This window comes from Oncorhynchus tshawytscha, linkage group LG17, assembly GCF_018296145.1.
Source record: "Oncorhynchus tshawytscha isolate Ot180627B linkage group LG17, Otsh_v2.0, whole genome shotgun sequence".
Classification (NCBI taxonomy): domain Eukaryota; kingdom Metazoa; phylum Chordata; class Actinopteri; order Salmoniformes; family Salmonidae; genus Oncorhynchus; species Oncorhynchus tshawytscha.
In genome coordinates, this window is record NC_056445.1 from 18,064,158 (window position 1) to 18,078,129 (window position 13,972).

A 13,972-nucleotide genomic window follows, 5' to 3' on the forward strand; every position below is an offset into this window, starting at 1 on the left:
TTCAATGCCCTTGCTGATGGGAGGAGGTTTTCACTCAAAATCTCACGATACATGGCCCCATTCATTCTTTCCTTTACACGGATCAGTTGTCCTGGTCCCTTTGCAGAAAAACAGCCCCAAAGCATGATGTTTCCACCCCCATGCTTCACAGTAGCTATGGTGTTCTTTGGATGCAACTCAGCATTCTTTGTCCTCCAAACACAACGAGTTGATTTTTTACCAAAAAGTTATATTTTGGTTTCATCTGACATTCCCCAATCTTCTTCTGGATCATCCAAATGCTCTCTAGCAAACTTCAGACGGGCCTGGACATGTACTGGCTTAAGCAGGGGGACACGTCTGGCACTGCAGGATTTGAGTCCCTGGAGGCGTAGTGTGTTACTGATGGTAGGCTTTGTTACTTTGGTCCCAGCTCTCTGCAGGACATTCACTAGGTTCCACTGTGTGGTTCTGGAATTTTTGCTCACCGTTCTTGTGATCATTTTGACCCCACGGGGTGAGATCTTGCGTGGAGCCCCAGATCGAGGGTGATTATCAGTGGTCTTGTATGTCTTCCATTTCCTAATAATTGCTCCCACAGTTGATTTCTTCAAACCAAGCTGATTACCTATTGCAGATTCAGTCTTCCCAGCCTGGTGCAGGTCTACAATTTTGTTTCTGGTGTCCTTTGACAGCTCTTTGGTCTTTGCCATAGTGGAGTTTGGAGTGTGACTGTTTGAGGTTGTGGACAGGTGTCTTTTATACTGATAACAAGTTCAAACAGGTGCCATTAATACAGGTAACGAGTGGAGGACAGAGGAGCCTCTTAAAGAAGAAGTTACAGGTCTGTGAGAGCCAGAAATCTTGCTTGTTTGTAGGTGACCAAATACTTATTTTCCATCATTATTTCCAAATAAATTCATAAAAAATCCTACAATGTGATTTTCTGGATTTTTTTTCTCATTTTGTCTGTCATAGTTGAAGTGTACCTATGATGAAAATTACAGGCCTCTCTCATCTTTTTAAGTGGGAGAACTTGCACAATTGGTGGCTGACTAAATACTTTTTTGCCCCACTGTGTGTATATATATATATATATATATATATATGGGGGGATACAACCATCCCAGCTCTGCCGATTTTTCTGTGAAGAGACAGAATCATTAGATCCTTTGTTTTTGTACTGTCCATCTGTACTGTAACTTGTTTTGGTCGCAGGTTCAGGAATGGCGGAAGAATTGCAACATTTACCTGGAGCTAACTCTGCAAATAGCACTGCTGGGTGATTTAAAAAGTCATAGTCAATCGATCAATAATATAAAAATGTTCTTAGCAAAATTGTTTATCTTTAATTTACAATCTGTAGAAACTGAGAATAGGAAGGTTCAGAACTTTTGTGAAACATCACAGTACAGTTGAAAAATATATGTCAAACAGAAATCAAAACTAACAATGAAAGAACGTTGAGTAAGTAACTCTTTATAAAAATAATTGCCTCCACGTTTTTATGGTGGAATGTTGACTATAGGCTACTTTGAACCATGCAAGGTAAGATATAATATGTGTCACGCCCTGACCTGAGATATCTCTGTTTTCTTTATATTTTGGTTAGGTCAGGGTGTGACTAGGGTGGGTATGCTAGTTTTAGTATTGTCTAGGGTTTTTGTATGTCTAGGGTTTTGTAAGTCTAGGTGAATTTGTTTGTCTATGGTGGCCTGATATGGTTCCCAATCAGAGGCAGCTGTTTATCGTTGTCTCTGATTGGGGATCATATTTAGGTAGCCATTTCCTTTTTTGTGTTCGTGGGATCTTGTCTATGTGTAGTTGCCTGTCAGCACTCGTTTGTATAGCGGTTCAGTTTGTTATTTTGTTCAGTGTTCCTTCTTTTAATAAATAAGAATGTACGCATACCACGCTGCGCCTTGGTCCGATCCTTATAACGAACGTGACAATATGAAGTAAAACGTCCAGGTTTCAAAGAATTAAGGAACAGGAAAAATGTAGTGATGGTAATGATAGGCCTAACAGTCTTTAGGTAGATGGAAAGGCTTTCCCAAAAACCTTCTCAATATAATGTTAACTCACTACAATGCCTACTATTATCCAGTGGGGTAAAGTACTTAAGTAAAAATACATTAAATACTACTTAAGTAGTTTTTTGGGGTATCTGTACTTTACATTACTATTTATATTTTTGTCAACTTTTACTTTTACTTCACTACATTCCGAAATAAAATAATGTACTTTTTACTCCATACATTTCCGTGACACCCAAAAGTACTGGTTACATTTTGACAGGAAAATGGTCCAATTCACACACTTATCAAGAGAACATCCCTGGTCATCCCTACTGCATCTGATTTGGTGGACTCACTAAACACAAATGCTTCGTCTATAAATTATGTCTGAGTTTTGGAGTGTGCCCCTGGAAATGTCTCAATAAAAAATAAGAAATGGTGCCACCTGGTTTGTTTAATATAAGGATTTTAAAATTATTTATACTTTTACTTTTGATACTTAAGTACATTTGACCAATTCCATTTACTTTTTATGCTTTTATATTTTTCAAGTATTTTTAAAACCAAACTTTTAGACTTTTACTCAAGTAGTATTTTACTGGATGACTTTCACTTGAGTCATTTTCTATTAAGGAATCTTTACTTTTACTCAAGTATGACAATTTAGTACTTTTTTCACCACTGCATTTACACAAGTATTTAGACCCTTTACTCAGTACTTTGTTGAAACACCTATGGCAGTGATTAAAGCCTTGAGTTTTCCTGGGTATGACACCACAAGTTTGGCACACCTGTATTTGGGGATTTTCTCCCATTCTTCTCTGCAGATCCTCTCAAGCTCTGTCAAGTTGGATGGGGAGCATCGCTGAACAGCTATGTTCGATCAGGTTCAAGTCCGGGCTCTGGCTGGGTCACTCAAGGACGTTCAGAGACTTGTCCCAAAGCCACTCCTTTGTTGTCTTGGCTGTGTGCTTAGGGTCGTTGTCCTGTTGGGAGGTGAACTTTCACCTCAGTCTGAGGTCCAGAGCGCTCTGGAGCAGGTTTTCATCAGGGATCTCTCTGTACTATACTCCGTTCATCTTTCCCTCGATCCTCAAATCAAATCAAATCAAATTTATTTATATAGCCCTTCGTACATCAGCTGATATCTCAAAGTGCTGTACAGAAACCCAGCCTAAAACCCCAAACAGCAAGCAATGCAGGTGTAGAAGCACGGCGGCTAGGAAAAACTCCCTAGAAAGGCCAAAACCTAGGAAGAAACCTAGAGAGGAACCAGGCTATGTGGGGTGGCCAGTCCTCTTCTGGCTGTGCCGGGTGGAGATTATAATAGAACATGGCCAAGATGTTCAAATGTTCATAAATGACCAGCATGGTCGTATAATAATAAGGCAGAACAGTTGAAACTGGAGCAGCAGCACGGTCAGATGGACTGGGGACAGCAAGGAGTCATCATGTCAGGTAGTCCTGGGGCATGGTCCTAGGGCTCAGGTCCTCCGAGAGAGAGAAAAAAAGAGAGAATTAGAGAGAGCATATGTGGGGTGGCCAGTCCTCTTCTGGCTGTGCCGGGTGGAGATTATAACAGAACATGGCCAAGATGTTCAAATGTTCATAAATGACCAGCATGTTCGAATAATAAGAAGGCAGAACAGTTGAAACTGGAGCAGCAGCACGGCCAGGTGGACTGGGGACAGCAAGGAGTCATCATGTCAGGTAATCCTGGGGCATGGTCCTAGGGCTCAGGTCCTCCGAGAGAGAGAAGGAGAGAATTAGAGAACGCACACTTAGATTCACACAGGACACCGAATAGGACAGGAGAAGTACTCCAGATATAACAAACTGACCCTAGCCCCCCGACACATAAACTACTGCAGCATAAATACTGGAGGCTGAGACAGGAGTGATCAGGATCCTGACTCATCTCCCAGTCCCTTCCGCTAAAAAAACATCCCCACAGCATGACGCTGCCACCACCATGCTTCACCGTAGAGATGGAGACAGGTTTTTTTCCAGACGTGACGCTTGGCATTCAGGCCAATGAATTCAATCTTGGTTTCACCAGACCAGAGAATCTTGTTTCTCATGGTCTGCGTCTTTTAGGTGCCTTTTGGTAAACTCCAAGTGGGCTGTCATGTGCCTTTTACTGGGGAGTGGCTTTCATCTGGCCACTCTACCAGAAAGGCCTGATTGGTGGAGTGCTGCAGATATGGTTGGCCTTCTGGAAGGTTCTTCCATCTCCACAGAGGAACTCTGAAGCTCTGTCAGAGTGACCATTGGGTTCTTGCTCACTTCCCTGACCAAGGCCCTTCTCCCCCAATAGGAAGAGTCTTGGTGGTACCAAACTACTTCCATTTAAGAATGATGGAGGCCACTGTGTTCTCGGGGACCTTCAAAGCTGCAGACATTTTTTGGTACTCTTCCCCAGATCTGTGCCTCGAAACAATCCTGTTTCAGAGCTCTATGGAAAATTCCTTTTGACCTCATGGCTTGGTTTTTGCTCTGACATGCACTGTCAACTGTGGGATCTTATATAGACAGTTGTGTGCCTTTCCAAATCATGTCCAATCAATTGAATTTAGCACAGGTAAAAACATCTCAAGGATGATGAATGGAAACAGGATGCACCTGAGCTCATAGCAAAGGGTCTGACTACTTATGTGAATAAGGTATTCCTGTTTTTTATTTAGAATAAATTTGCTAAGCATTCTAAAAACCTGTTTTCACTTTGTCATTATGGGGTATTTTGTGTAGATTAATGAGGATTTGTATTTATTTAATCCATTTTAGAATAAGGCTGTAGCGTAACAAAATGTGGAAAAAGTCAATAGGTCTGAATACTTTCCAAAGGCACTGTATATTTTTGTTCAGTATAGTTAGACCCCAGACCCCCATTAGACCCCTGACAACCAGAATTAACCCTGATTAGGCAAAGGGGTGTAACAGGTGCGTGACGTCACTCCGACCCCTACCAAAACACAAATAATGACGGACAGTTTCTCTCACCTCGGATTTGAACCACTAGTAACCACCAACTTCAATGACAGTCAATGTAAAATTAAAAGACAAATCTAGCATTCCAGTGCCCAAATTACATTACATCAGAGGAAGGCTTGCTAGTTACAGTGCCTTGCGAAAGTATTCGGCCCCCTTGAACTTTGCGACCTTTTGCCACATTTCAGGCTTCAAACATAAAGATATAAAACTGTATTTTTTTGTGAAGAATCAACAACAAGTGGGACACAATCATGAAGTGGAACGACATTTATTGGATATTTCAAACTTTTTTAACAAATCAAAAACTGAAAAATTGGGCGTGCAAAATTATTCAGCCCCTTTACTTTCAGTGCAGCAAACTCTCTCCAGAAGTTCAGTGAGGATCTCTGAATGATCCAATGTTGACCTAAATGACTAATGATGATAAATACAATCCACCTGTGCGTAAATCAAGTCTCCATATAAATGCACCTGCACTGTGATAGTCTCAGAGGTCCGTTAAAAGCGCAGAGAGCATCATGAAGAACAAGGAACACACCAGGCAGGTCCGAGATACTGTTGTGAAGAAGTTTAAAGCCGGATTTGGATACAAAAAGATTTCCCAAGCTTTAAACATCCCAAGGAGCACTGTGCAAGCGATAATATTGAAATGGAAGGAGTATCAGACCACTGCAAATCTACCAAGACCTGGCCGTCCCTCTAAACTTTCAGCTCATACAAGGAGAAGACTGATCAGAGATGCAGCCAAGAGGCCCATGATCACTCTGGATGAACTGCAGAGATCTAGAGCTGAGGTGGGAGACTCTGTCCATAGGACAACAATCAGTCGTATATTGCACAAATCTGGCCTTTATGGAAGAGTGGCAAGAAGAAAGCCATTTCTTAAAGATATCCATAAAAAGTGTTGTTTAAAGTTTGCCACAAGCCACCTGGGAGACACACCAAACATGTGGAAGAAGGTGCTCTGGTCAGATGAAACCAAAATGGAACATTTTGGCAACAATGCAAAACGTTATGTTTGGCGTAAAAGCAACACAGCTCATCACCCTGAATACACCATCCCCACTGTCAAACATGGTGGTGGCAGCATCATGGTTTGGGCCTGCTTTTCTTCAGCAGGGACAGGGAAGATGGTTAAAATTGATGGGAAGATGGATGGAGCCAAATACAGGACCATTCTGGAAGAAAACCTGATGGAGTCTGCAAAAGACCTGAGACTGGGACGGAGATTTGTCTTCCAACAAGACAATGATCCAAAACATAAAGCAAAATCTACAATGGAATGGTTCAAAAATAAACATATCCAGGTGTTAGAATGGCCAAGTCAAAGTCCAGACCTGAATCCAATCGAGAATCTGTGGAAAGAACTGAAAACTGCTCTTCACAAATGCTCTCCATCCAACCTCACTGAGCTCAAGCTGTTTTGCAAGGAGGAATGGGAAAAAAATTTGGTCTCTCGATGTGCAAAACTGATAGACATACCCCAAGTGACTTACAGCTGTAATCGCAGCAAAAGGTGGAGCTACAAAGTATTAACTTAAGGGGGCTGAATAATTTTGCACGCCCAATTTTTCAGTTTTTGATTTGTTAAAAAAGTTTGAAATATCCAATAAATGTCGTTCCACTTCATGATTGTGTCCCACTTGTTGTTGATTCTTCACAAAAAAATACAGTTTTATATCTTTGTTTGAAGCCTGAAATGTGGCAAAAGGTCGCAAAGTTCAAGGGGGCCGAATACTTTCGCAAGGCACTGTAGCTACAGTGTTTGACTCATATCAGTAATTTTCTTGTAAAACTGCCCAGCTAGCTATTGAAATGCTAATTTGCAATGCTAGCTAGCTAACATGTTAGCTAGACTGCTTATAGACTTGGGAGCTCATTGGGCTTCAAGAGCCAGCAGGTTAGATGATTCCACCATCGGCAACAACAGCTAGCTACTAGTTTATATTCAGCTAAATATAGCACCTGGGCGATAAGAACTAAACCGATGGACATGGGTCATGACATTGGGTATGTAAACTTTATGTATATGTCCTTAGAAACTGTGTGAATATAAATTCACTGCAACCTTAGATGGCTGCACCAGACCAGTTGGTGGCACCATATATATGTCATTGGCACCATATATATGTCATTGGCACCAGTGGCACCATAGGATACTAGATCAATAACTTTTGATCAAGGGAACTTTGTCTCATGCAAATTAATGTTAGATTTAAATTATACGGACAATGTGAAATATTGTGATTAGTATATCTTTTTAATCACATATTGTTGCCCTATTATGTGGTCTGAACGTAGTGAAAAGTTAATATTTTATTCTGGAAAATTGGAAACTGGAAGTCCTGCTGCTTGCGCAGTCAACGCAGTACAGCTTTGAGAGTTTATTGAAGTATTTTGGAACACTAATGTGGAGTATACCAACTATGATTCAAATCATGTAGCCATTTTTTGTCATTTGGCAGACACTGTTATCCAGAGTGACTTATAGGAGCAATTGGGCTTAAGTGCCTTAATAAAGGACACATTGACATATTTTTCACTTAGTCGGCTCACAGATTCAAACCAGCAATCTTTTGGTTACTGGCCCAACACTCTTAAGCTACACCTAGGGATTGCTTATTACAACAGATATTGTGACCTTTCTGTCATACTGTAAACTCTGTTCATTGCTGCTCGTAGCTATATATTTTTTAAATATCAATGCAGTGGTAGAACTGCCAAATGCAGTGGTAGAAAAAGTACCCAAATGTCATACTTGAGTAAAATTAACATACATTAATAGGAAATGACTCAATTAAAAGTGAAAGTCACCAAGTAAAATACTACTTGAGTAAATCTAAAAGTATTTGGTTTTTGTATCAAAAGTAAATGTAATTGCAAAATATACTTAAATATCAAAAGTAAGAATATAAACCATTTCAAATTGCTTATATTAAGCAAACCAGACAGCACAATTGTCTAGTTTTTATTTTATTTACAGATAGCCAGAGGCACACTACAACACGCAGACATCATTTACAAATGAAGAATCAGAGGCAATATGGATGCCCAGGGATGTTCTCTTGATAAGTGTGTGAATTGGGCCATTTCCCTGTCCTGCTAAGCATTCAAAATGTAACAATTACTTTTGGGTTTCAGGGAAAGTGTAAAAAGTACATTATGTTCAAGTGGGAATGTAGTGAAGTAAAAGTAAAAGCTGTCAAATATAGAAATATTAAAATAAAGCACAGATACCCCCAAAAAACTATTTTTACTTAAGTACTTTAAACCACTGGCCAAATGTAACAGGTAATGTCTTTGACCCTAAAAAGTGGATAGGCCATTGTGGAGTGGATTTACAAAGTATTTAAACATTGCATTGCAGAGGCAGTTGCAGTGTGTTCTGTGTTGTGCATACCTTGGATTTTTGTTGCACAACATGTCCAGATGAGGATGCTTACCATTTTGCTCAATGACAATTTTGTGTGACTGCCTCTGCGATGCAATGCTGCAAGGCAAACGCAGCGCTCCATTGGAAATGAATGTACTTCTGGCGTACCAAAATGCAATGATGCTGTAGGTGTGATTGAGATGTCCACCACTCCAGTTGTCCTAGAGACTTCAAACTTCGTATGTAGGCGTCTTTCCTCATGCTGAACAAATTTGTCTCAAGCTCCCATAAGGTCCATCAGGATAGATTGTCAGACATGCATTTAGGTTATGTACCCAGTAGGTCCCTCAGGTCCTCTGGTACTGGCCTTTCAACTATCCTAAAGCCTAGGACCAAGAGGCAAGGAGAGGCAGCCTTGAGGTATTATGCCCCCAGCCTCTGGAATAGCCTGCCAGAGAACCTGAGGGAGGCCGAAACTGTGGACATATCTAAAAGAGATCTTAAAACACACCTTTTTAGATGAGCTTTTCTTTAAAGTGCTTTTTAGTCATTTTTATTGTTATTATTTTGTTTTTTTTATCCTCTTATGTTTGTTGTGTAGTAAATATTTGTATTTGTTTTTTCCTGTGAAGGACATTGGGTTGCATTCCATGTCTGAAATGTGCTGTATGAATAAAGTTTGTTTTGATTTCACACTGTAGGTGTGATCAAGGCATAGATTAAGTGAGACTGCTTATAACAGCACCACCTATAGGCCAATCAGTGCCATTCTGTTTGGCCAAGTTACTCATGACATCTTGTTTCTGTGTGTCAAATTAGATGTATTTTTCTTACTAATGTATGCTTGATTTATTTGACCAAGTGAACCCCTAATTATTCTATAACCACAGCATGGGCACACACACATAGTCTATACCTTTAACATTATGTTAGACATATATTCTAAAATAAGCACTTAGAGGTTGTGTGATTCAAATGTCATTTTTGTAAACATATATAACGGTTTTAGACACACAAAATAGAGGAGTTTAGTGATATAATATGTAGACATCGAGTGTAGATGCATGACGACACATTGACATTTAACATTATATATACACTGTGGAGCTCCAAGGACTCGAGGTTATGGCATCCAGATTCCGCGTTCAGCTAGTCAACTAGCAGTGATGGGAAAAGTACCCAATTGTCATACTTGAGTAAAAGTAAACATATCGTAATAGAAAATTACTCAAGTAAAAGTGAAAGTCACCCAGTAAAATACTACTTCAGTAAAGTCTAAAAGTATTTGATTTGAAATATACTTAAGTATAAAAAGAAAATGGAATTAAGTATCAAAAGTAAAAGTATGAATTAAAAGTATAAATTTCAAATTCCTTATATTATGCAAACCAGACGGCAAAATGTTCTCCTTTTTCAAAATTGATGGATAACATGGGGCAAACTCCAACACTCAGACATACAGTAATTTAAAAACAAAGAATTTGTGTTTAGTGAGTCTGCCAGATCAGAAGCAGTAGGGATGACCAGGGATTTTCTCTTGATAAGTGTGTGAATTGTACCATTTTCCTGTCAAAATGTAACGAGTACTTTTGGGTGTCAGGGAAAATGTGTGGAGTAAAAAGTACATTATTTTCGTTAGGAATGTAGTGAAGTAAAAGTTGTCAAAAATATAAATAGTAATGTAAAGCACAGATACCTGAAAAAAGGACTTAAGTAGTACTTTAAAGTATTTTTACTCATGTACTTTACACCACTGTTAACTAGTATAACTTGTGATTGACTCTACAATGTGAAAAACATTACATGGATGATGGAATACAACTGAAATAGATGGTTGTCTGAAATGTTTACGTGAAATTAACAAATGTTAGATCAGCTTTAATAGGATATGATGAAACAGAATGTGACATAAGGGGTTATAAATGGAAATTTAGATAATTTTACAGCATATGACATACATTTTACCCACACAGTATATAAAAATGTTCACTTCTGCATTTGCAAATATCTGTATCAGCAAAAAATACACTTTTTAAGAGTAATACTTTGTAGTTACTGTGTTTGTTTTTATTCTGTTTGAGGTATTGATATTGAGGTTCAAACCAGAGTTTCTGACACTGTTGACACAACCAAGTCACGTGTGCCTAAATCTAAAGTCAAAGTCTGTTTCATTCAGAACTTTTTGTACTTTTGATAAGAGATTCTGGTACAAGCCACGCACTGAAACCACGTTCTCGACACTCCTAAATTCGTCATACACTCATGTATTACACATATAGTCTCATATCTTTCCCTCCAATTGGTTCTGTCTATTAAAAATAGTATATTAATTGACTTCAGCTCCCCAGGAGCAGGGATGGAGAGTTGGAGACCATTTATTTTATTCCTCAGTACATTGCCCTCTACATGTTAGTTCATAGTAAAAGTTGCCAGTTCTGTTTCACCTTATTTAAAGGTCACTACAAAAATAATGTATTTTTAATGGGCAGGTTTGAATGGGCAGGGCAGGTTCGCTCTCAGTCTGTTCTCTCTGATAAGGTGTGTTTGTTTACCTTCTCACTCTACTACTTGACTCTGTAACAGTCCCATATTCCTGGTATCCATTCACCTCACTCCATCGCTGCAAGACAATGAAGGATACACACACCCTGCTCAATCTGCTTCTGCTGTTTGTGTACCTTGCAGGTAATATGATATGGAAAAAACAACATTATTTTTGAGATAATATTTTGTCAAAATCTATTTTTGAGGATGCCGAACGCAGTTTGACATCAGTCAGTAAGTTTGTATGTTCTGGAAACTTTCTGCTAAGCTCTATAACCATGCATATGTTCAGTGTCTGCTGAGGTTAAACTTTTGTTTGGACAATAGGCTAACATATTTGGGTCTAAGCATAATGATAATTTTCGTGTTACATATACATTATAACGTCTTGATGACAGACTGTGAGGCTGTTTTTATGAACTTCCAGGATCAGCTGTGACCACTGATGGAGGGAAGGACAGTCCCAGTAGGTAAACCACAGACACATGACAAACTAGTCAACGTATTATAGTATGGCAACATCATTGGAGTGTTGGGTCCTCTGGATTGTACCTGTGGTAGGGCAGTAGTGCTAACAGCTAGCAGATAACTACTGCACAGAAATGAGGGGTCAATTGGAAATGCCATGACTTTTAATTTTATTATCATTGTAGCAATTTATCCCTATTACAAGTAAATTTACACCCTGTGTGCCAAAAATCCGGTAGGCCAACATTGCCTGATTGTGCACTGTAATTTTCAGATGGTCCCTTGGAACTAACCATTTTGGGACCTGACTTTGTGACTGTGGGCGTGCCATGCAGTTTTGACTGTGCCGCCCAGTGCTCTCCTTCCTGTAGCTACAGAATGAGTATCGACGGGCAGATTGGGCAGGGGAACGAAGTGTTCTTCACAGCTCGCCAATGGGAGGAGTCCCTAAACCTCACATGCACTGCAAGGAATGATGACTCTGGGAGGTCCTCTACAGTAACAAAGATACTACAGGTTTTAGGTGCGTGGGTGGTTTGTTGTTTTTATGACATTTCACATGAAATTAGAGGTGATGGTCTTTATGATATTAGGAATGGAGGGATAATTCAATGTGTTTTAATTTACTGACAAGATGTCTGGATTACTGGATTAGTGTTATTTTGCTCATGTTTTTCACATTGGTCATAGGATCTAGACTATTATCTAAATGTGTGTGTTCCTCCTTGTAGCTGGACCAAGCAATGTATTGATCACAAGCCCTGACTTGATGACCCCAGGGGCCCCACAAAACTTCAAGTGTAACGCCGACTGTCGTCCCTCCTGCAACTACACTTGGGGGATAAAGGGCCGATGGCTCGGGGGGCAAGGGAACGAGATTACCGTAACTCCCGAAGAGTTGGCCACCTCTGTTACTCTGAACTGCAAGGCCATCAACAGTGTGTCTGGGCTCTATGCCATGGCCACCAGGACAATACCTGTGACATGTAGGTTATTGGGAGATGTAGAGCTTCCTCTAACAATTGTGGATTATTTATTGTCATTAGTGTAATGCAATTGTTCATATCCATATCCAGGGCCGGATTAAGAAATCATAGGCCCCGGGGCTTTGTTTTGTTATAGGCCCCCTGGTTGGATATTTTTTGGGGCCTCTCAGACCCCATTCAGGCTTGGGCCCAGGGCCTTTTCAATAGCTTGATCTATCAATTAACACACTTCCCTTATCCAGTATACATTCTACATTTGATGATTAAAGAGTGATTTTGGGGTTTTGGTTGAAGTGATACTTGAACCAGCTTCTTCCTTTACTTTTTGTCTCCTATCAGCTGGTCCATCAGAGGTCCACGTCATTGGTCAAGACTCTGTTGCAGTTGGCTTCAAGTCCAAGTTTCGGTGCACTGCCAAATGCATTCCTGCTTGTGACTACTGGTGGATCGTTGATGGTCACACTGTTTATGGCAGTGAGATGGAGATGACGGTCGAGCGACATGTAAAATCAGAGAAGATTAAGTGCTACGCTCAGAATACGGTCTCAATGAATTTTGACTTGGCAACCAAGACCGTACGGGTGGGAGGTACAGCAGAAATCTCATGATTATACATTTGAGTAACTACAGTCATAAAAAATATGTCAGACACATCAAATCCAAATCAAATGTATTTATAAAACATTTTTTACATCAAGCAGATGCCACAAAGTGCTTATACAGAAACCCAGACTAAAACTCTAAACAGCAAGCAATGCAGATGTAGAAGCATGGTGGCTAGGAAAAACTCCCTAGAAAGGCAGGAACCCTACTGTAGGAAGAAGCCTAGGGAGGAACCAGGCTCTGAGGGGTGGCCAGTCCTCTTCTAGCTGTGCCAGGTGGATATTATAAGAGTACATGGCCATTAAGGCCAGATTGTTCTTCAAGATGTTCCAACATTCATAGATGACCAGCAGGTTCAAATAATAATCCCAGTGGTCGTAGAGGGTGTAGCAGGTCAGCACCTCAGGAGTAAATGTCAGTTGGCTTTTTGGTGTTCCTTTTGTAATGTTTTTGTTGTTGTTGTGTGTTACAGATGATGGAAAATCCATGGCCACACAGGCTAAACAGACTATAGACCTGCTTCTGTTTGCCTTTACACTCTCACTCTACACTGTAATATCACCATAATCCAGGAGAGGGCCGTTTTGTACAAGGAAGTAAACTGTTCTCCACACGCACATCTGGATAATTTGAAAACATGTCAGCATTATTACAAACAGTGCCTTCCATATCAGGATGTTAGGCATATTTGCTGATGATAAGTGGAGTGGAAAGGCTTGGCTGAATCTTTCAATATTAAAGCACTACGTGTGTGCAAGCATCGTAAAGTGTATACCCTATTTGGAATAAATATTTAATAAAGACAAATTTACATTAATTTAGTAGCATGTCTTTTTTGCAATGTGTAACTTTTTTCCAGACTTGAGATGGAGTTGAAACCTGCAAGCATGCCATCTTCATGGAAGGCACAGACTTTGAAGTGATGTATTTTAAATGGCGTGCTGATGTTGGACAGGCTCAAGACAAGTCAGGTCCAGCTTTAACACGCCAATTAAAATACATTACTTCAA

General features: G+C 39.9%; 1 protein-coding gene across 3 annotated transcripts; it reads left to right on the plus strand.

The window, feature by feature from the left end:
- The first annotated feature begins 10,899 nt into the window (after nucleotides 1-10,899).
- Nucleotides 10,900-13,914, plus strand: LOC112216973. 3 transcript variants are annotated; one of them, XM_042300325.1, is made up of 6 exons: nucleotides 10,900-11,046; nucleotides 11,333-11,375; nucleotides 11,709-11,896; nucleotides 12,105-12,359; nucleotides 12,699-12,947; nucleotides 13,435-13,914. In XM_042300325.1, the coding sequence occupies exons 1-6, from the start codon at nucleotides 10,992-10,994 to the stop codon at nucleotides 13,527-13,529; spliced, it is 885 nt and encodes a 294-aa protein (XP_042156259.1). In that variant the 5' UTR covers nucleotides 10,900-10,991; the 3' UTR covers nucleotides 13,530-13,914. The 3 variants fall into 3 exon arrangements, with proteins under 3 accessions (XP_042156259.1, XP_024232916.1, XP_024232917.1); XM_024377148.2 differs by having other exon boundaries at nucleotides 10,904-11,046; nucleotides 11,333-11,371; nucleotides 11,648-11,896; nucleotides 13,435-13,910; XM_024377149.2 differs by lacking the exon at nucleotides 10,900-11,046 and having other exon boundaries at nucleotides 11,327-11,375; nucleotides 11,648-11,896; nucleotides 13,435-13,910.
- The last annotated feature ends 58 nt before the right edge of the window (nucleotides 13,915-13,972 follow it).

What these genes read in the sequence shown, in the direction of transcription:
- LOC112216973 (XM_024377148.2), top strand. Translation starts at nt 10,992, where the DNA reads ATGAAGGATACACACACCCTGCTCAATCTGCTTCTGCTGTTTGTGTAC. An exon ending in TGGAGGGAAGGACAGTCCCA is followed by an intron (nt 11,372 to 11,647) that starts GTAGGTAAACCA and finishes TGTAATTTTCAG; the next exon opens with ATGGTCCCTTGGAACTAACC. An exon ending in CAGGACAATACCTGTGACAT is followed by an intron (nt 12,360 to 12,698) that starts GTAGGTTATTGG and finishes GTCTCCTATCAG; the next exon opens with CTGGTCCATCAGAGGTCCAC.